The sequence below is a fragment of the Tursiops truncatus genome, chromosome 3 (assembly GCF_011762595.2).
Source record: "Tursiops truncatus isolate mTurTru1 chromosome 3, mTurTru1.mat.Y, whole genome shotgun sequence".
NCBI lineage: Eukaryota > Metazoa > Chordata > Mammalia > Artiodactyla > Delphinidae > Tursiops > Tursiops truncatus.
In genome coordinates this window covers 125,109,198-125,131,144 of record NC_047036.1, presented here as the reverse complement: position 1 = coordinate 125,131,144, position 21,947 = coordinate 125,109,198, and the positions used below count along the sequence as shown (strand labels likewise).

General features: G+C 47.5%; 1 protein-coding gene and 1 long non-coding RNA gene across 17 annotated transcripts in view; one reads left to right on the top strand and one right to left on the bottom strand.

Annotated features, from left to right (window-relative positions):
* The window catches only part of LOC117311639 (uncharacterized), a 132,562-nt gene that overhangs the window by 25,123 nt on the left and 85,492 nt on the right, over positions 1-21,947 (top strand). The gene's annotated exons all lie outside the window — the stretch shown is intronic.
* AFAP1L1 (actin filament associated protein 1 like 1) overlaps positions 1-21,947 on the bottom strand; it is a 72,993-nt gene that overhangs the window by 22,762 nt on the left and 28,284 nt on the right. For 3 of the 10 annotated variants that reach the window (XM_073801858.1, XM_033853375.2, XM_033853382.2), the window contains 11 exons: positions 21,350-21,458; positions 17,356-17,544; positions 16,466-16,677; positions 14,374-14,553; positions 12,339-12,473; positions 9,117-9,222; positions 8,719-8,871; positions 7,391-7,602; positions 5,603-5,748; positions 4,857-4,929; positions 3,168-3,279 (listed from right to left, as the gene is read on the bottom strand). In XM_073801858.1, coding sequence (XP_073657959.1) covers positions 3,168-3,279; positions 4,857-4,929; positions 5,603-5,748; positions 7,391-7,602; positions 8,719-8,871; positions 9,117-9,222; positions 12,339-12,473; positions 14,374-14,553; positions 16,466-16,677; positions 17,356-17,544; positions 21,350-21,458 — 1,627 coding nt within the window. The other 7 variants (XM_033853376.2, XM_033853377.2, XM_033853378.2 and 4 more) reach the window with 7 other exon arrangements.

The following is a 21,947-nucleotide window of genomic DNA, read 5'->3' as shown; positions in this document are numbered from 1 at the left end:
AGTTGTGGTGTGCGGGTTTTCTTTCTCTAGTTATGGCGTGAAGGCTCCAGAGCGCGTGGGCTCTGTAGTTTGCGGCATGTGGGCTCTCTTGTTGAGGCATGCGAGCTCAATAGTTGTGGTGCACGGGCTTAGTTGCCCTGCGGCATGTTGAAACTTAGTTCACCGACCAGGGATCGAACCCACATCCCCTGCATTGGAAGGAGGATTCTTTACCACTGGACCACCAGGGAAGTCCCTGCTTTATTGTTTTTGACAATGCTCTGTGTCATCATTTGCTCCACACTCTGTTTCCACTAAAGTCAGTTCTTTTGAAGGGGAGCTTTGGAGTTCAGTGTTTTTATGACCTGCCTTTCACCTTGGGCAAAATCTCTGAGTCACTCTTCTGAATCTAGGGGTGGGAACAGTGGCCTGCTTCTCTTTGAGTGACATCTCTGTTTTGTGAGCAGGGTGCTGGGTAGCGACTGTAACCTCTGGTCTTCTTAGCTTTCCTCTCCTAGTGTGGAACCCCTGCATTATGAGTGAGCTGGGGTGAGGGCAGTCAGGGCCCCCACATCTTTGGCCTGCCCAACCTGCAGTAGAGCCTCTGCTCTATGAGTGGGGTCTGGGTAGAGAAAGGGAGCACCCTACTTCTGGGCTGCACTCACTTGGGATCTAGTGTCTGTAGCACATAGCTAGGGGTGATGAGAAATGCTCGTTACCTGCTCTTATTGGGGAGATACTGCAGCTCTTGACTGGGAGCTAGAGGAGAGAGAGCCTTTTTTTCTTGTCCACATCTGGAGATTTTGTTACACTGAGCTGGGAAAAGGGTAAAGGAGAAGGTGGTGGCTCAGGTGCCACAAACTCTCACTGATTTTACTGAGATTTAGTAAATTTTCTAGAATAAATCTTCATTTGCCATATGCCCTTAGGACAATTTCTAGAGACTTCAGATGATTGATTTAGCAATCTTTTTTTTTAAATTAATTAATTAATTTATTTATGGCAGTGTTGGGTCTTTGTTGCTGCACACGGGCTTTCTCTAGTTGCGGTGAGCGGGGGCTACTCTTCCTTGCAGTGCGTGGGCTTCATATTTTGGTGGCTTCTCTTGTTGCAGAGCACGGGCTCTAGGCACGCGGGCTTCAGTAGTTGTGGCACGTGGGCTCAGTAGTTGTGGCTCACGGGCTCTAGAGTGCAGGCTCAGTAGCTGTGGTGCACGGGCTTAGTTGCTCCGTGGCATGTGGGATCTTCCCAGACCAGGGCTTGAACCGGTGTTCCCTGCATTGGCAGGCGGATTCTTAACCACTGCATCACCAGGGAAGCCCTGATTTAGCAATCTTTACCAGTTTTGGTTGTTTTCTGGGGAAAGGGTCTGTGGAGCTTCTCATGGCACCATTTTTCTCAGTAATGCCCTCATTTCCCACGATTTTTGTTTTCTCATATTTGTGGCCTTTTGCAGTCCCTTCCCACACTAGATAAGCTGACCTGTGTAACCATTAGGATATGGCAGAAATTATCACAAAAGCTAGTTCACAAAAACATTGCAGCTTCTGCCCTGTACCTCCTTCCTGGGTCACTTGCTCTGGGGGAAGCCAGCTGTCTTGTCATGAGGACAAGCAGCCCAATGGTGGGGTCCTCCTGGCAAGGAACTGAGGCCTCCTTCCAAAAGCCAGCCCAAACTTGCCAGGCATACAAATCAACCATCTTGGGAGCAGATCCTCCAGCGTGTCAAGCCTTCAGATGACTTCAAATGACCAGCTGACGTCTTGACTGTGACCTCACAAGAGACCCCAATTTAGAACTACCTAACTAAGCTGCCCCGGGATTCCTGACCCACCGAACACTGACATAACACACACTTAGGTTTTGAGCTATGAAGTTTTGGGTAATTTGTTATGTAGCAGTAGGTAGTTAATACATGATCTTGGGTAAGACCTTTCTCTTATGTTCTTCAGTTCCTTCATCTGAAAAACATTTTTGGACTAGATCCATAGTTTCCAACTGTCTGCAAGGAGCCCTATGATTTCATAGTGATGGGTAACAGGCTACCATGTGGGGCAAAGGAGAGGCCAAGTGGGCCTCCAGACTCCAGGCAAAGCAGCTCCACTTTTCTCTCTCTCTTATAAACTGGACTTCAATGTAAGATTTAATTTGAAGAAAGAGTCTGTTTTTTGTTATCTTCGCTTTTGGGTTTTTTTTTTTTATGTTTTATGATTTCTTCAATCTTACATGCTTATTTCAATTTAGTTTCCCATCTTGAAATGGGCATTTCATAAGGCCCTGTATTTCTAGTGTCTCTGATCATACAGTCTAAGGAATGCTACACAACAAACCTCTAATTGCTCAGAGGGGAAACTCTCTGGAGAGGGGAGGGGACTTTTCCAAAGTTACACAGTAATTTAGTGACCAAGTGAGGAATGGAATATAGGTCTCCTGACTCCCAGAAGAGATTATCTACGCTAATGAAATGGAGCTATCATAAAGAAAAGTATTTTAAAAAATAAATCTTCAAAAAGCAAAGACTAGAACTTGACTTTGTTCAAGTACGAGAGAAGAAAGTAAAAACAACAAATAAAAGACTCAGGACATGCTGTCCTACAGGAAGCTGGCTTGCTCATAAAGATAAATCATACAGGAGTAGAGATTAATGTTGGGAATCATAGAGAACTTACATAGAGTTGTCTGGCATAGTTAGTCATTATTGTGCAGTGTGGCGATCAGGCAATTCAGCAAGCTCCTATGGCGTGCTAGGCAGAGCTTGGGCTGGGACACAGACGTAAGCCATATATATATGGCTTTATGTAGTGTTAAAAGTTTTCAATCGTTGCTTATATTAAAAAATAAGTAGATTTCTGGTCTCTTTTGAATAATTGGCAAATCTGGGCTGGCATTGCTGCATGGGGGCCTTGGCTGGAGCTAAGTAGTAGCGGCCCCTAGAGCTGGGATCTGAGCACTGCAGTTTCCTTCAGTCTCCCCCAACCCATTCTCTGTTGTTTCCCCTCTGAGGCCACCTGCTAGCTGCCCTTTATCACTCTGCTTGTGCTGTTATTTTTCTTAGAGTATTTTCTTATACCTCTCTTCACTTATTTACCCGCGTGACCCCAGCAAGGATCTGATTTTGAGACACCCCCCCGACCCCGCCCCTGTCCCGGACTATTTCCCTCCCTTCTTCCCTTGCACACAGAACTCACTGGAGGCGTGGCGCTTGACTTTGACCTGTGGGTCTGCCCGATGGGACTTCTCACTGCAGGTGGAGGCATGGCGCTTGATCTGGGCTCCAGAGGGACGCTCAGGCTCCTCATCCTGAGTGAGAGATGGAAGGAGAAGGTAAAGTGTGGGTGGGCTCAGAATCCTCAGTGTAGGTGCTTTCTGGTGCGCGCTCAGTGGCTGAGTACTACATGACCTCTGAGATCTTGGCCTTACAGTTTTAGATGTGTGCAGCCCTCAACAGTTTATAAACCACTTGCACTAGCAGTGTATTACTTGATCCTCATACCTTCCTGTGGGGGGCAGCAGAAGGCAACCCTAAACTGGAATTTCTGCTGAGAGGAAAATTAGGAAGTCTCAAAAGACCGTGGGTGACCATATTTGATTTATCATAGATATTTTTGTCCTCACATCATTTGGACGAATCCTTCAAGTTTTCCAAATTGCTAATATAAAGTCTTAGGTTAAAAAAAAAGTCATAGATGAGATCAGCCAATGGTAGAACTGACATAACTTAATAGACTGGCTATACATTTTTGCATGAAGAGTCGTGAGAACACTCAAAATCTTGTCAAAGCTCAGGAAACCATGAGTGGAATATGATAATAATGTCATACAATACTGCTGTTGATAAAAACAGTACTACTTATTCCTCTGTATAAGACCTTCCAATGTCCAGGTACTGTGCTAAGTTTTTTCCATAAAGCATTTCATTTAGTTTTTGCAATAGTCCTATCAGGTAGCTTTTATCATATTTATGTGGAGCCAGGAAGTGAGGACCAGAGAAATGAAGCCCAAGGTAACTTGGACTCAGCCCTGAGTGCAAGGTTCATGTCCTTAAGCACTAAGCTGTCTTGCTACTAAACTCTGCAGCTGAGAACAGTCTCAAGCTGCATCTAATGGTTCATATGAGTCTGAAAAAGACCATATAGACAGAAGGATGGCTGGAGAAGTTTCTAGTAGCAAAGGGAGTCCTAGAGGTGAGAGCTCAGAGTGTCATCCAGCACTGTCCAAGGCAGGGGTCCTGGCCCGCAAACACATCTGCTTTCCTTGGAAGCTTGATTCCCTCTCTCTCTCCTCTAGCTGTGAGGCCTGACCCACCAACCACTCTCTGATCAGAATGTCATCATGTCATCCTCTGGCTCTCCCGTGGCAGGAGAAGCCACAGGGCGTGCTGCGGAGCAGTATGGGTCAAGTGATGGCTACAGAGGCCTCACTGTAAATTAATAAGCTGGCATCTCCTTGGTTTAGTGAGCAAGACAGGGAGAGTGTCCTGGGAGCTGAAGCCTAGACTGTGGTTGCCACCAGGTAAAGGCCTCTGGGGGCAGCCACCCAGTTATCATCCCCCTGAGACACTACTGAATCAGTCAATTCACAGAGCAGTAAACAGGGGTGGACAGTCCAACACCTTGCTCAGACTGGAGCAGTGCTTTATAGATGCAGAGCGCTTTCTTCTTCCTGGTCAGGGTATCTTTCCACTGTACTGCTCAGTCTCCTGTTCCAGAGATTCTTTCCCCTGAGCCATGGTCTGTCGTAAGAAGGTCCCCTCTCCCCCGCCTTCTAGCTGCTGGTTAAACGAAAATGATCTCTCTGAGGCAAAGGAAAAAAGGAGTAGTGAGGGAGAGCTAATAAGTGGCTTTTGCCATGTTCCCCGAAGTCCCAAGGGACCGTACCTGCATCTTTTCATAAGGAACATCATCATAGACTCGGGGCTCAGGCCACTGATCCTGGCAGGATCTTGCATATCTAGAAAATACAAGGACTGATGATGATGGTGGTGACAATGATACTTATGCAGCTTACAGTGCTTTCCTGTCCATTCTCTCATTTGATTCTGGCAGCACCTTTTAATGGAGGTCAGAAAGTTAGTGATAGCAACCATGCCAGGCAGCACTAGGACATTGATGTGTTAAGAGCTTTATAGGCAGGGACCCATGGGATTCTCATAACAACTCAGGAAGCAGGTGATTCATCACCTCCATTTTATAAGCGAGAAAACAGAGGATCCAGGCTGGCAAGCAACCAGCCCAAGCTGTTGGTCGTGATAGAACCGTGACTTGAATATGGTACTTTTAATGCCAAACTCTGCACACCAGCCCTGTGCCCGCCCAGAAGCTCAAGGGTATGGGGACACTAAGTTTCCATGGCATGAGAGCAGAGCGCAGGCCACTGTACAAAAAAGGTTCTCCTTTCTGGCTCATTCCGTCCACCGTGTCCCCTGACCCTGGGCTACCTCCTTTAACCAGCTCACTCCTGCCTGCTAGAAGAGGAAGGCACCCACTCTGACTTCCCAAGGAAGCAGCCTTTCTCAGCCCTTCCTCCCTCCCCTCCCATTCCCAAAGCTGGACTCCGCCTCTGAGAGGGAGCTGAGATAGGAAAGGTTGCGCATGGCTGTGGGCCATGGGGTGCCGGCCCTCACAGGAAGGAGTTGCGCCCTGCACTGACGATGCTGGTTAAGGTCTCCACGTCCACGTAGTCATAATGCAGCGCTTCGGGAGTGACTTTGGAGCCCATCTCCACCAGCAGCAGCCCGAGCCAGCGGCCCATGTCCTCGGAGCAGCTTGCCTGAGGGAGAGGAGGCACAAGCTGGGTTCACTTTGGCACCATCAGAGCCTCTGGCTACCTGCTCACTTCAGCCAAACCCATATTCATATAGTATCTGTTACGTACCCAATACTTAGGGATCCAAGAGGAGCAAGACTAGAACACACATCCAGAAACCCAAGTGGCTCCCACCTTCCCTCTATTCAGGTCTTTGCTCTAAGGCTACCTCCTCAGAGAAGCCCTCCCTGACTACCTCTCTAAGACACATAACCTCACTCACTATCCTCAGAGCCTTTCTGACCATTTGGATATGAAAACAAAATTCAGGTGTTCTCTGAATTTTTTTTTAATATTTGCTTTTTATTAAATGAGGAGGCTATTTATCACATAACCCAATCAAATTTTTTTCTTGTATTATAAATGCCAATTATATATAGTACTGTATACAGGAAAATCTCCAAGAAGTTGCTGGTCAACTAAACATATACTTATGTTCTTATTTAAAGAGCATCATTATAAAATCAAGTTAGCACACAAATACTGAATTTGAATTTAAAAAGCACACTTTTTGCCAGAAAGCTCTTTGTTTAACTGAAGAGAAATAAGAGACCCATCTCAAACTATCAAAAGTAAAAGTGACTTACAGAGTCAATATTTCCTGAAATTTAAGAACTGAAACAGGCAGTGGGTACTGGGCAAAGAAAACAAGACCAAGAGGCTGGGTCTTAGTTCTAGGAAAAGACTAGAGGCCATTGATCCTCTGTGGAGCTTTGGATGAGGCACATGCCTACCCTGGCCTCAGTTTTCTTATCTGTAATGTGAGGGGGTAGTTGTTTAAGTTTTCCTCCCAGTTAATATTTTAAATTCTAAATAGCTGAAGGATTGACATGTAAAAAGAGAGTCAGCATATTCTGGGTGACCCCTGAGAGGAGGGCTGGTGCCGGTGGGTAGGTATGAAAAATGAATGGGTGAAATGAAATCGCATTGTCATTCAGCCATTTGTTCAACAGCTCTTAATTGAGCCCTTAGTATGTGCTGGACATCATGGTGGGTTCTGGAAAAACAAAAGTATGCAGAACAGGTGTGGTCACTGCCTTCACAGAGCTTAGGATTGCAACTCAATATGGAGAAAATCTTCGTAAAAATTTAGTTGCTTGGTGGGAGGAGCAAGCTACTTTGAAGGGCAGTGGTTTATCTGAGGCGAACAGTCACTGGTGGGAAGTAAATTTTAGAGAGGATTCCAGAATCAGATTGGAGTTAGATCAGACTAAATGCCTTTCAGGTTTGGGATTATATTTCTAAGGCAGAATAAACAAACCTTGGGTCTAGGGTTGCCAGATTTAACAAATAAAAATGCAGAATTCTCTGTTAAATTCGAGATTCAGATAAACAGTGAATCATTTTTTAGTATAGGTATGTCCCAAATATGGGATGTACTTCTATTAAAAAGAATTATTTGTTGTTTATCTGAAATTCAAATTTAAGTGGGTGTTCTATAGTTTAACCAGCAACTCTGTGGTTACTTGGCAACAGCTGGCTTACTTTCCCTCTTCTTTAGTCCCTATAATGTCAGTAGCAAGGTACTGTGGACAAAAGCCAAAGTCCAGGCCAGAGCTCCTCTCACCTCCTACCACCAAGGCCCACCTGAATTTTCTCCTCTCACCTCCAAGATGGCGACCTCCTGCCGGTTGCGCAGGATCCTGAAGGCAAATGGGTGTCTGGGCCCAAAGCTTGGGGCCACCTCACAACCGTGGAGGGTGATAGCATTCACGTGGGTCCGCAGGTCCGTGTGGTCCTTATGGAAATACAAGGTGTTGCACTTTAGGCGGCACCAGCGTTCCTTCCAGCCATGGTTCACCAGCACATTCAGGTAACCTGGGAGGGGGAGACCAGTGGTGTGACCTCCTAACAGCCCTGGGGGATACAAGTCAGGGTGCGTGGGTCTACACCCCGGGGACAGAGCACTTGGATAACCCTTGTCCTCTAGCTGGAAAGAAGGCCTTCTGGGTCCCGGATCAGCTCACTCGTGGTCTGTGACCTCAGGCATCCTCTTCTGTCTCTGAGTTTCAGTTTGTTATCTATGAAATGGGGACTGATAATCATATTTGTACATACACGCACAGCCTTTAGACTATACCAAGCTTGATGAAAAGGACAGAACTACCATACAGAATGAATAAAAGATACAACTCTTCCTCTTGCCTTTCCTACTAAAATGTCAAAACTCTCATTGAAGACAGAAAATAATGGGTGATGCTGACACCTGGTGGCAGCATGTGGGAACAAAAACATCTAGCCAAGATAAAGAATTATAAAACTTGTAAGGGACAGGCTGATGGCTGACGAGTTTAGAATTCCCTCAACGTTTTAGATTTTAACTTATTTTTTACCATAACATGTCCTGATCCACTTACAAAATATTTCTTTATAGCCATGTGCTTTTATAATATTCTTTCCAGGTTAGCGGAATATTACTGTTTATCTAAAATACATGATTTTCTGTTGGATTCCGGTACATGGAAAACTGCATTTAGATAGACAATATGTTTTTTTCCTTCCAAACTCCTTTTAACTCACACTGAATGCATTTCTAATGAAAAGTACTTAAACATTTTTAAGCAAGAAATATCCTTGTAAGACTGGGCCGTAACTTAAACACCTGGCATATTATGTACTGGGAAGTAAGATACTCTCCTCTTGTCATAGTAGAGGAAGCTGAGGCCCAGAGGTGGGCAGTGATTGACACTAAGGTCACAGGGAGAATAGAAATAGAGCCAGTTGGCTTTTCCTTCTGTTAGGCGTCAGGGCTTCATGGAGGAGAAGTGATGGAAGGGCATGGATTATTGATGGAGTGGGGGTTAGCCTCCCAGTAGGAGGATTCTGTCCTCTGCCTTGGGAGTGAGGTAGGTTAGGCCTGGAGGGTCTCCTGGCTTGGCCCCAGGAGCCCTCATCAACAGGGTCTGAATTCACCTCCCCATGCCCGGTACCCACCACAGCATGGAACCTCTTCCTCGGTAGAGGATGTCTGCAGGTCATCGGCCAGTGCCTTCTTCTTAGAGAAGCTGATGATACGGGTGATCTTGCGGCCCGCAACCCTGCTCATTGAACCCTTCAGCTCTGACAGGCTGCTCTTCTTCCCTTTGCCTGTTGCCATGGAGGTGGGTTAGGGGAAGGGAGGGAGCCCCAAGTCCCAGATCCACCCGCCCCTAGCCCTTCCCCCCAACCTTTCAGCCTGCACAGAGGGCTTGGCCTACAGCTCCAGGTATGGATAGGCCAGGTCACATCACCTAGGTCTCCAGAGTGGTCAGGACCTGCTCTGCACTGTGTGCTTGTGGCAAGCCCTCTCCCAGCTCTAGCATTTTCCCGCCTGAGCCCCCAGAGGCTCCTACCGTGTTCGCGGCCAAGGGTGGAACAGTTGTCGCTCAGGCCCATGCTGTCGGAATCCGAGGTCTGCTTCTCTTGGGACAGCCTCTGGGGAGGGACACAGACAGCCCCCTATCAGAGGGCACACTTAGAAAGTTCTCCTTTGTTGGTTCAGTCTCCCCCTGACCCCTGTACGTGAGGATTAGCTAACAGATATTTGTCAGCAACTGTCATGTGCTTGATACCGTACTGGTACGAGGAGGACAACGATGACTTAGGATGGTTGTGTCTTCCAGTTACTCACAGTCTATCTGGGGAGTGAGGAATTCAATATAACGGAGTGAGATTAATGTCCTAAGAGTTTGGACTACATTTGGTAGATGGGGAGCTGAGAAGGTATTTAAGTGGGACACTAATGGAGTTGGTTTTGGAAGCTGCCCCCAGCGGCATCATGGGGGTGGATAAGAGGGGGGCAAGACTGGAAGCAAAAGAGGCACTTAGAGTGTCATCCTGGGCAAGCTGAGACTTGATAGGGGGATGAACCAAGCGACAGTGAGGATGGAGAAAAAGACATGAGTTGGCATTTTCAAAATAGTTATGACAGGACTTGGTGACCAGTAAATGTGAGTGGTGATGAGAAAGGAGTCCATTACAATTCTAGCTTGGATGAGAGGATGGTAAAGACGCACATACACAGCATGGTAACAACTTCATTGTCAGCCAACATTAATTTTTACTCATTATGCCAACTCTGGACCAGTCATTCATTCATTCCTATTACGGAGTGGTGCAGAGTAGTCAGATGGACCTTGGAAGAAATGAAGTCTCTACTTAGCTGTGGGAATGTGGGAAAATCCTTTCATCTCCCCAAGGCTTCTCACTTGAATTACAACCCTTTCAGTGGGCTGCTGTGAGGTACCAGGGAACTGGCCCAAGTGAAACTGTGAGGCCAACAGACTGTATCATTTCTAACACCTGTGTGGTATGCGGCCATCTCACTTTAAGAAGCCAAATTATGCCAGCCAGACTCAGGACAAGACTAAAATGACACCCATCAACTTAAAAAGGTGGACTTACAGAGCTCTGAGGCCCCTAAACCTTTCCTGCCAAGGATACCCCAGACCAGGCTCAGGGATGCTTTGCTGTAAGCATAGTACTAGAAAGCAGGGAGAGATAAGAGAGGCCATGTACTCCCCCCAATTTCCAAAGGCTGGAAAAATGGCAACTGTCAGAAATTGGTTAGAACTGTCAAGTATAAAGAATCACCCCTGTAAATTGTGAGACAGAAGTTATGGTTCTATTCTGTGATGGTGTACAGATGGTAAGTTTTTCATCAAGATAGAAAGCAAATACAAAGAAATACTGTGAGCACTTTGTAATTGACTTAATGATGATGACACCTCAATCACAGGAGTCCATGGAGAGACAGAACCACCTATACCACGTCCTCACTCCCACTCTTCTCCAACAATACCACGCTAAACATTTTAGCTACCCTCCCCCTGTACACTCAGCCACAGGAGAGCCCATCTCTACAGGCTTGCCTCTTCCTCCCCTCTACCCACCCTCTGAACTGCACCACAGCATGCAGCTGCAGGTGTGTGTCCACACACACTCTCTCTTTCACACTCACACACACATTCTTTCACACACACACACACACACACACTCTTTCACACTCATACACGCACACGCACGTCCTCAACACTGCTTTCCTTCAGCCTCCACTAATGGCAAAGGCCGAGTGAGCCCTCCACCCTTCCTCTCCTAATGACTCTGCTGACCCCACCTTTACTTCTGCTGCTCCCTTCCCTTGCAGCCCCTGTCCCTTGGTCCACCTCTGCCCCAGTGGGGCAGAGTCTTGCCCATTCTTTAAGGCTCAACATAGGTGCCCAACCTCCCTAACCCCTCTTGCCCCTCCAGCCAGCATGAGCCCTTTTCCCCTCACTACGTCTTTCCAGGACAGTCGAATAGAGTTGACACGTTCCCCTTCTCTCCGAACCCATCCACACTGGCCTCTTTCCGTCCATGCTTCTTCCTCCTCCAGGGCCTGTTCTCCCTGCTTGGAATGCCTTTTCCCTCCCCCTCCTCACTAATTTTTCACCCTTCTCTGTATTGTGCTCCCTCAGGAAAGCCTTTCTTGACCCTGAGACAAGATCAGCCCCTGTCATGTGCTCCCAGGGTACCTGGTACTTTTCCTCCCTGGCGCTTACACAGCTTGGCATTTCTAAGTCTATGTGATTGGATTCATGTCTGAACCCCTTGCTGGGAGGGCAGGGGGTGTGTCTGTTACTGTTAGGACTGCACCCAGTGCCTAGCACAGTACCCAATGCACGGCAGATGCTAACTACTCGTCCAGTGGGGCTCAGGAAGCTCCCCTTGAGAGGCAGGCTGGCGGTGTGTAAATCAATTAGCTCTGTTCCTTATTAACTATATGTGACTTTGGGCAAACCTCTCTGTGCCTTGGCTTCCTCTTCTGAAAATGTAGTTTATCAGAGTTGCTGTAGAAATTAAATTAGGTAATGCACGTAAAGCATTTAGGACAGTCCTGGCCACACAGTCATATTTTCTATAATGCTAGCCTTTATTATGTCATGTGAGACCCATGTATGGGAGTCTTTTTTTTTTTTTTTTTTTTTTTGCAGTACGCGGGCCTCTCACTGCTGTGGCCTCTCCCGTTGCGGAGCACAGGCTCCGGACGCGCAGGCTCAGTGGCCATGGCTCACGGGCCCAGCCGCTCCGCGGCATGTGGGATCTTCCCGGACCGGGGCATGAACCCGTGTCCCCTGCATCGGCAGGCGGACTCTCAACCACTGTGCCACCAGGGAAGCCCTGTATGGGAGTCTTAACTCTCCCCTTAGGATTTGGGGTGGAGTCCCTTGATCACCCACAGCACCTGGTGAAGCATAGGCATTAGCATATGTTTGCCATTGGCCTGACAGACTATGAAACAACCGTTTCACTTATGTGCCAGTGGGGCACACTCCTTCTCTGACTAATTTCAATTTAGTTTGCATGGCTCAGTTCCAACGTGACCTCTTCCTGTCCTGGCAGGGTAGTCACTCCCTCCTCAGGCTTGTACTGCACCTTGGACACGGGCATTCATTCATTCATGAATTCAGTAGACATTTATTGAATGCCTGCTGTCAATGGCTGGCTTTACTACCAGCCTGCGAGTCCCCTGGGGCAGAGCCCGTGTGGAATCCCCACTGCCTGGCCCAGAGGGAACCTTGAGAAGACAGAGGTACCTTGTCCAGGTCCACCTTGCACAGGAGGACTGGGGATCTGGGCACATCTGCCCCCTCAGCACCCCCAACGGACTTGCTGACCTCTCGGATGACCTGTGGAGAGGACACACATCTGTGAGCAGGTGGGCAGGGACCCTGTGGAGGCAAAAGCAAGAATGGGGTCTGTTGGTCAGGGCCATCAGGCAGAGCAGCTGGGATCACTGGGTGGAAGAGATGGGTTGATGTGGCCTCCTGCCCCATTTGTGGGGCACGTCAGGATCTGAACAGGCTTTCTTCTTTGTCTGTCCCTTGAATTGGGCCCAGAGGCTTGGCTTTTAGACCTGGTGCCATTACTAATTAGTTGCGTGGCCTTGGGAAAGCAATTTCCCCGCTCTGGGCCTTAGTTTCCCCATCTGTAACATGGGGATATTAGTGGTCCTCTGCTTATTACGTCCTTGGGTGTGTGAGGACCAGTGAGATGATGGGTGTGAAGGGCCATGTGAACCAGGATGCCCTGCACAGGCATGAGGACTCACTTCTGTGACATGTTGGAACTTTACAACAACCTGCAGGGCAGCCAGGGTTATTCTCTCCATTTCAAAGATGTGGAAACTGAGACTCCAAGGCATTCACCTGAGGCCATGCAGCACAAGCATCCAGACCATGAAACAATAACGGACCACTTGCTGCTCATCTGTCAGGTGGCTTTGCGTGGATTATCCCATTGTATTCCCACAGCAGCCTTGTGGGGCAGGGGCACCTTGATCCCCAAATTACAGATAAGGATGATGAGGCTCTGAGAGGTGAAGCCATGGCTGCCTGCCCTATCCTCTGGGCTAACTGGCGTGCCAAGGCAGGCCTCCTAACTCTAGGTCTAGGGCTTCTTCTTCTGACCCAACCAGCCCCTTGAGGACAGAGCACTCTCCCCCACCCCCACCCCAGCATGCAGGTTCTCTCTCTTCCTTCCCCTCCTGAGACAAAGGCAGTAATGAGAAACAGTAAACATCCCAGTGGGAGAGCTGGTTATCACAGGAAGGAAGGGAGGATGGGGAGGGAGGGAAGGAGGGGTTTGGTTTCTTTGTTCCAGCAGGAAGATCAGAGGAGGGGAGAGCTGCTGTAAGGGCCTGGGGGTGAGGGCTTCACCATCACTGCAGAGTAGTCACTGGCAGTTACTCAGGACTTACTGCCTGGCAGGCCCTATATCAAGTACTCTCTAGAATCCTTACAAGAACCATTTTATAGAGGAAGAAACTGAGGCACAGGGAAGCAAAGTCCTTTGCAGAAGATCACACAGCCAGTAAATGCCACTCAGGTCTGGGACTTGAACTCAAGTCTGTGTGGCACCCAAGTCCTCCCTTGTCATCAGTATGCCACCCTGCCTGTCGCTTTTGGAGTAGGTTTCCTTATTTGCTTCTAATCCTTGCCCGAACCACTTGGTGGTTGACCTTGGGTGAGTCACAGAAGCTCTTTGTGCCTCAGTTTCCTCATCTGTAAAATGGGAACAATATTAGTCCCACTGTGAATAGTAAATGAAGTCATGTGTATAAAGCTCTTAGCACAATGCATGGCACAAAGTAAGCGCTCAGTACATGGTAACTCAAATTGTTGTGTAGCTGCAAGATGCAGAGGCTGGGTCATAGGTGGATGTGATAAGTATGCACGTTTCACCTAAGGTAAGACAGAATTTCTCCATTATTAAAAGAAGAAAAAGGATTAGCTTGTCTAAGGATAAAATCAACTTCCTTTGTAGGTATTAAGCTCCTCATTCCTGGAGATGTACAGTTGCAGGTAGGATAAACCCACAGTAGGCGTGTTAGAAAGGGGATTCAAATAACTAGAAGGAACACAGGTCTCTAGCCTGAGGTCTGTCTCCTGGAGATGTCCGAAGCCCATTTCCACATAAAGCCCTAGCTTTATGTGAAGGGCACTGACCCCCTCTCCCCTGAGCAAGGCCTGTTCTTCCAGTGACAGGGGCCCACTCCATTGAGGGCTGGGTCCGGGGAAGAGAGGAAGGAAGGAGGGCGTGGGGGTAGGCGAAGGCACAGCCCCCCTGTACCTTCAGCCACTCCTCGGCCTGCTCCCGGCTCTGCAGTGCCAGCACCAGGACTTCGGTAGCTCCCTGGGAGAAGCGCAGCTCGTGCCTCTTGTGCCGGCTGTCCTTGGGCACGTAGATGACATTGCAGACATCCAGCGCTAGCCTCAGATGTGGCTGCCGGTCCTTGGAGCTTTTGTAACACTGGACAGGAATAGAAGGGGTTAGGGCCTCCTGGAGCGGAGAGTAGAGGGAGGAGACAGGGAAACTCAACCTACCCCACAGAGACCTCCCCACCCAGTCCAGCTGTGGGCACTGCATGAAGACAGGGGCTGTTCACCACAGAGAGGAGAAGCCTGGGAGGGGCATATTTGGGCAATCTCCAGATCTCAAGGGCCACTGAGCGGTCCCAGGGGTCACAACTACCTATTTAGGAAGAGGCAGATTTTAGCACAATACTAGGAAGACCGTTTTAGTCTAAAGAACCAGAGAAGAAACAGGCTGTCTTGGGAGGAAGCCAGCTCCCTGCTATTAATGGGCTACATGACAGAAATGTGGGGGAGAGAATTCTAGCAGAGATGGAGGGTTGGGCTTGGGAAGTCAATAGTTTATCAATAATGATTCTCACTTCCCAATTCTTATTATGAGGCTAACATTACCTTGATACCAGCACCTGACAATGACATTACAAAAAAGGAAATCATAGGCTAATCTCTCTCGTAACATAATTGTAAAAACTAAAACAAAATATTAGCATATAGAATCCAGACACACATAAAAACGTATTGCATAGAGACCAAGTGGGGTTTATTCTAGGAGTGCAAGAGTGGGTTATCATTCAAAGACTAACTGTATAATTCATCATATTAACAGAAAAAAGGAGAAAAATCATATATCCTAATAGAAGCAGAAAAAATATTTGATAAAATTCTGCACCCGGGCTTCCCTGGTGGCGCAGTGGTTGAGAGTCCGCCTGCTGATGCAGGGGACACGGGTTCATGCCCCGGTCCAGGAAGATCCCACATGCTGCGGAGCAGCTAGGCCCGTGAGCCATGGTTGCTGAGCCTGCGCATCTGGAGCCTGTGCTCCGCAACGGGAGAGGCCACAACAGTGAGAAGCCCACATACCGCAAAAAAAAAAAAAAAAAAAAAAATTCTGCACCCATTTGTAACATAAACTCTTCGCAGACTCTTAGAGGAGAACTTGCTTAATGTGATAATAAGGAACACCTACAAAAAACCCATGGCAAACGTCAGCTTTGATGGTGAATTATTGAACTTTCCTTCGAGATCTGGATTGAGACAAGAATGCCTGCTCTCACCACTTCTATTTACATTGTACTGGAGGTCCTAGGCAGTACACTAAGTCAAGAAAAAGATAGAAGGCATAAGGTGTGGAAAGAAGTAAGTCATGATTCTTGGCCTGGTTCTGGCCTGGGATGAGCTTTTCACTGCTGCAGCGTGAGAAAAGGTCATGTTTCAAATGTATGTATGTTCGGTAAGACTTGCCAATAGGTAAACAACCTATCTCATTTTTTTTTCCTGAAATTATGTCCATCCTTATACTTTGGCAGTAAAGGTAGATTTCTTTTATGAAATGCTAGTGATGAGAGATGGTGAATTAAAAAAAAAGTTTAAAAAAGCAAGTTATATAATAACAAGTATTACATGGGCTCAGTTTTAGAAAAGACAGATGTATGGAAATGAGGGTGGAAGTTTATACATCAAAATCTAACTGTGGTTAGCTCTTGGTCAACAGGGTTAGGTGGGTTTTTTTAAAAAAATCATTTTTTATTTTCTTCTGGCTTTATAAATAAATACATTTACTTGCATAATGAAAAATGATAAACATTGTTTTAAAGTGATAAAAAATTCATGTCTGGCAAAACAAAACTTGATAAAGTCTTTATTAGGTCTTCAGGTTTTGTTTTGTCTTTTAATTCTTCTCGGGTGGGAGAGCCCTGATCTCAGAAGCACCGGGCTTTGAGCCTCTGTGCACAAAGCAAACCTAGAGGAACCGAGGCAGACATGCCTGAATGCACACAGATACACAGACACACGCACGGGCACATGCAAGTCCACGTGAGGCCGAGAGGCACTCGTCTGTGGCCACTCACCAGGAGCTGGTCCTCCTTGATGACGGTCAGCTGCTTGGCCCACTGCCCGAAGCGCTTTTTCCGCAGCAGGAAGGCACATATCCTGCAGTCCCTCACCAGGTGCATGGAGGCCTCCTCTGAAGGCCAGTGGTGTGTGGGCTGCGGCCCTTTCCCTTCCTCCTCCTCCTCATCATAGGACTCGTAGGAGCTGCTCATGGCGTCAGAGTCATTGTCTGCAGGAGCCACGGGAAAGGACCTGTCCCTGTGCTGTCACCGGGTGGGGCGGGGGCACCTTCTTACCCCTCTGCAGGCATCCCTGCTCTGGGGCCCCGGGGCTGTGAAGGGGTAGGTGTGAGGTGTGATGTTGGTAATGACTAAGCCCCCGCATGGGCACTGTGTCTTACCGATTTACTACTTGCTTTGTGTTCTCAGTGACTTCATCTCTCAGAGCTTCAGTTTCCTCATCAATAATAATGAATAATACCTACCTCACTGGGCTATTGTGAACAGCAACAAATATAGAGTGTTTAGCCGAGTTTCTGGCACTCAGTGAGGGCTCAGTAAACATCAGCTTTTGTCTTTACCCATCATCTTTGCATCCAGTCTCAGGTCATTTTCATGGCACCCAGCAAGTCCCCATTTTATACAGAGGAATCTGGAGGCTCAGAGAGAATAAATCACTCACCTAAGATCAGTCACCAAGAGTCAGGGCAAGGGCTTGGTCTGGGGCTCCTGACTCCCATGCCAGCAGTCTTCCCACTGATTCCCAGGGTCTCTGAGAACAAGGGCTTTGAGGCCTCTGTGGCGACCCCAGGGAGGTGACGGGGTGGTAGGCACGGGCATGCCAAGGTCAGGTCAAGGCCTGCTCTTCGTGAGGACGGAATTGGACTGAACATCCACCTGGTACTTACAAGAGTTCTTCAGCTCCCCATTCATCCTGGTCGCGGGGTAGCTGCTGTCTGCATCCTCGTAGTAGCTGTCCACAATCGAGTGGGCTGGGCTGCAGTCGTCTGTGGGGTTGGCAGAAAGAGCAGTACTTGGAGAAATGCAGGCAGACTCCAGGCGCCAGGGCTGGGGAAGATCGTGGACACCATGCCCTCCTCAGGGAAGAGGGAGGGAAGAGGGAGTAGAGCTTCTTGTCGGCACTCCCCGGCCAGGGTGTGGGGCCTCGTCTCTGCATCTCATCTGCTCTAGTGCCACACCTGCCCCCTGTGCTCCTGTCACCAAGAACTGCCTTGCTGGGCCCTGTCACACTTCCAGGCTTATGTTCATGCTATTGTCTGTGCCCTCTTAGCAACTGCTAGAGCATTCCTCACCCTCTAAAACCCAGCTCGAAGATCTTTCCTTTGACCTTCCCAGGCAGAGAGTGGTCAGCCCCTCTCCTCTGAGCCCAGAGCATTGGTGTGTGTGGGTGTGTGTCCCAGTCACAGTTCTGGTCCCTGCACTGCAGGGAGTGGTGTCCCAGCACCTGGGCCCAGACCCCCTTTCTATTCTGCCTTTGTCTCATCTTCTTCCACTTCAGCCCCTCCGCTCACTTCTTAATACATCCACCCCCTCCTCTCCTTCTAAATTTCTGTGACTACAGAGGAGGAACTGGACTAGAGGAGATACTAATAACACATAAAATGGTGAATACATACAATAACACAACAGCTGCTGATGCTGAACTTTCACTTTCCCATTCATGGGAATGTGCAGTATAGGAGTGAGGTTATCCCAAATTGTATTCTGTATCACAATTACCGGGGGTCTTTTTATTTATTTATTTTTCTTTTCCATTATAGTTTATTACAAGATATTGATTATAGTTCCCTATGCTGGTTGTCTATTTTGTATATAGTAGCTTGTATCTGTTAATCCCAAACTCCTAATTTATCCCCCCCCACCTTTCCCCTTTGGTAACCATAGGTTTGTTTTCTATGTCTGAGTCTGTATCTGTTTTGTAAATAAGTTCATTTGTATCATATTTTAGATGCCACATATAAGTGAAATCATATGGTATTTGTCTTTCTCTGACTTCACTTAGTATGATAATCTCTAGGTCCATCCACGTTGCTGCAAATGGCATTATTTCATTCTTTTTATGGCTATTATTTCATTGTGTGTATATATACAGATCTATCTATCTATCTGTCTATCTCTCTATCTCACATCTTCATTACCCATTCATCCGTTGATGGACGTTTAGGTTGCTTCCATGTCTTGGCTATTGTAAATAGTGCTGCTATGAATATTGGGGGTACATGTTATCTTTTCGAATCAGAGTTTTCTCCAGATATATGCCCAAGAGTGGGATTGCTAGATCATATGGTAACTCTATTTTTAGTTTTTTGAGGAACCTCCATATTTTTTCCATAGTGGCTGCACCAATTTACATTCACTGGGGGTCTTTTTAAAATGCAGATCCCTGGACTGTATCCCCAGAGATTCGGATTCACTGATGTGGGCTGAGCTGAGGAATCTGCACTAAGGAAAAAAACTATTTAATAGCATAGTTCTAAACATATGTAAAAAGAGAAAATATATGGAACTCCAAGGAATCAGACTTTTTAAAAACAAGATTATTTTCATACAGATGGTCTCTGGAGCATACTTTGAAGCTCAGTGGATTAAGGGCATGTGCTTTGGGGTTAATCAGATTTGAGTTCAAATCTATCTCCATCATTTACTGAGTGACCTTGGAAAGAAAACAGTTTCTCTGCGTTTCAGATTCTTTACCTATAAATCGACATGAACAGTTCTGACCTTGGATTAGTGATATGATGCATATGAACTCTCAGCACAATGCCTGGCACACAGAACATCCTAGGCAAATACTAGATATCATTATATTCATCATCTCTTTTGATTCCCACAATGCAGGGAGGTGTGTATCAGACCCACTTCACAGATGAAGAAACTGAAGCCACACATTTTGCTAGTGATAGAGCCTGGATCCGAACTGAGGTTGCCAGCTCGGGGGACAGGTGCACATCCTCTCCTCCAGGAAGCCTTCCTCCTTTCAGACCAACTTGCTCTCACACCACCTGTTCCTCAGACCGCTGCTCTGGGCTCTCAGCCCATGCTGTCCATCTGTTTCTTGAGGACGGCAGCACTCAAATTCCCAGTGACTGGGACACCCAATTGTATCTCCCAAGTGAGGCTCAGAGCTTGCTTTTCCCAGGAGGCATTCTGAGGTCTCAGATGCTGGTGACATCCCTGTGAGGTGGCCTGGGGTGCTCAGGCCAGAGGTGGGGGTGGGGAAGGAGGAGGTGCGAGGGGGAAGAGGGAGGGAGCACCAGGGTCATAGCACTTGGACACCTGGTAGGCTGGACCCTGTGCGAGAGGAAGGATATTTCCTGTCGGGCTTGGTGCCCTCTCCCTGGATAAGGTCCCTGGCCTTTCCTGAGGCACTCCCTACCCTCCTGCCCCAGGATCCCTGCTGCTCCAGGAGGCAGCTTCTCTGCCCCATCTGAGCTCTCTGGGGAGGGGGAGGAGCCTCGCTCAGCTGAGGGGCTGGTCCTGGGATTCAGGGCCCAGCAGCACTTCATCCCCTCCTTCTTCCCCGTCCTCAAGTGGATAAAATAAAGTCACCTGCTTCACATAAACAGCTGCTGGCAGTGACATAGACCCAAGACTATCAAGGCTGAAGGAGGGGCATTGATCACCTGGTCCAACCCCACCATTTCAGTAGTTTTGTTTGGACTAGTTTATTAATCATAAAAATAATATACCATAATAGCCTAAAGGTGGAAACACCCAAATGTCCATCAGCTGACAGATGATAAACAAAATGTGGTATATCCATACTATGGAATATTATTTGTCCATAAAAAGGAAGTACTGATACATGCAATGACATGGATGAACCTTGAAAACACTATGCTAAATAAAATAATCCAGACATAAAAGGCCACATATTGTGTGATTCTATTTAAATGAAATATTCAGATTAGGCAAATCCATAGATACAGAAAACATTGGTTGAGAGAGGAACAGAAAGTGACTGCTTATTGGGTATGGGGTTTCCTTCTGGAGTGATGAAAATGTTTGGGAACTAGATAGTGGTGATGGCCGCACAGCACTGTGAATGCAGTAAATGCCACTGACTGGACACTTTAAAATGGTTGGAGTGGTCAATTTTATGTTATGTGTATTTACCACAACATGGTGAAAAGCACAATCAGTACAGAAGAGTATGAAGGGGATAATACGTTCCCTTTCACCCAGATTTCTATTCATTTCCTATAGGAAAATACTGTTAAGAGTTTCTTGCATATCCTAGAAGAACTGTTAAATGCATGTGCATGTGAGTACCCTATTTAAAAACAAATGTGATCTTGTTATATGCAGTATTCTCTTTGATTTTTTTCCAATATATATCTTGGGATTCATTTCTGATCAGCACAGACAGACCTATCTTATGTATTTTTTGGTGGTTGGAGAATATTCCACTGTGCTGCTGAATGATAGGAATAACAACACACAAACATCTTATAGGTTCAACTCCACATGCTGCGTCATTCCAAAAATCATAATAGAGTTTCTTGTATGTAATGTTAAGTCCCTATACTCAAGCCAGTAGCACTCATCTGTGGACTTCCGTCCTAGTGCATTTATATGTGTGTATCTAGCCTCTCTTTCTTATTTTAAGGGTAGGGGAACAGAGGCCCAGAGAGGGGAAGGGGTCGTCCAAGGTCACATAGAACTGGGACTAGAACCCAAGCCCCTAACCCCCAGGCCATGCCTACCGGCCCACCCAGGCTGTCACTGGAGAAGCCAGGTGCTCTGGTAGCTCCTCCTCAGTAGGTGGGGCATGGCTGAATGGTGCCAGGCTTGGAGCTGCAGCCCCAGCAGGACACACAGGAGCTTCAGGAGATGAGCCTTCTCCTCCGCACGCCCCAGCCCTCAGTGACAAGAACTTACTGTGGGAGCTGATATACTCGGGGGACTTGCCAGGCCCCAGGGGAAGGGCCTCCTCATAGTATTCCTCAGGTGGAGGCCTTTTGGGGAGCGGTGGAGGCAAGTCGGCTGCCTGAAGGAGGACAAAGGAGGTGTGTGAAACCCAGAAGGCCAGGAGAGCAGAGGGGAGCAGGCAGAGTGACAGGGAAGAGGCTGGGGGACAGGGAGCTCCTAGAAGGCAGGATGCAGTCTCTGAATATGAAAGGACGTAATGAGTGGTCAACAATTGGTACCGTTTATGGTGATGATGATAGTGAATTATGCAGTTGACAGACAATGTTTGATGTGATTTGGGTCCCTTGTCCTAATTCCATGGCACCAAAGGGTAGGAACCCTAGATATGATCTAGACCTTCATTTTTGTAGCTGGAAAACTCAGGCTCAGAGACAGGAAGTGATATGCCACACAGCAGAAGGGAGGAGGGCAGAGGCCACCCATCTTGTGACCCAGAGCTTTCCCCATTACTCTTCCTGTGGTACTGAAATCGGAGGTTGGGGTGGGGACGTCCTTTGGGCCTGAAGGGACAGGTCAGTTTACCGCATTATCCCTGCTTGGCACGGGC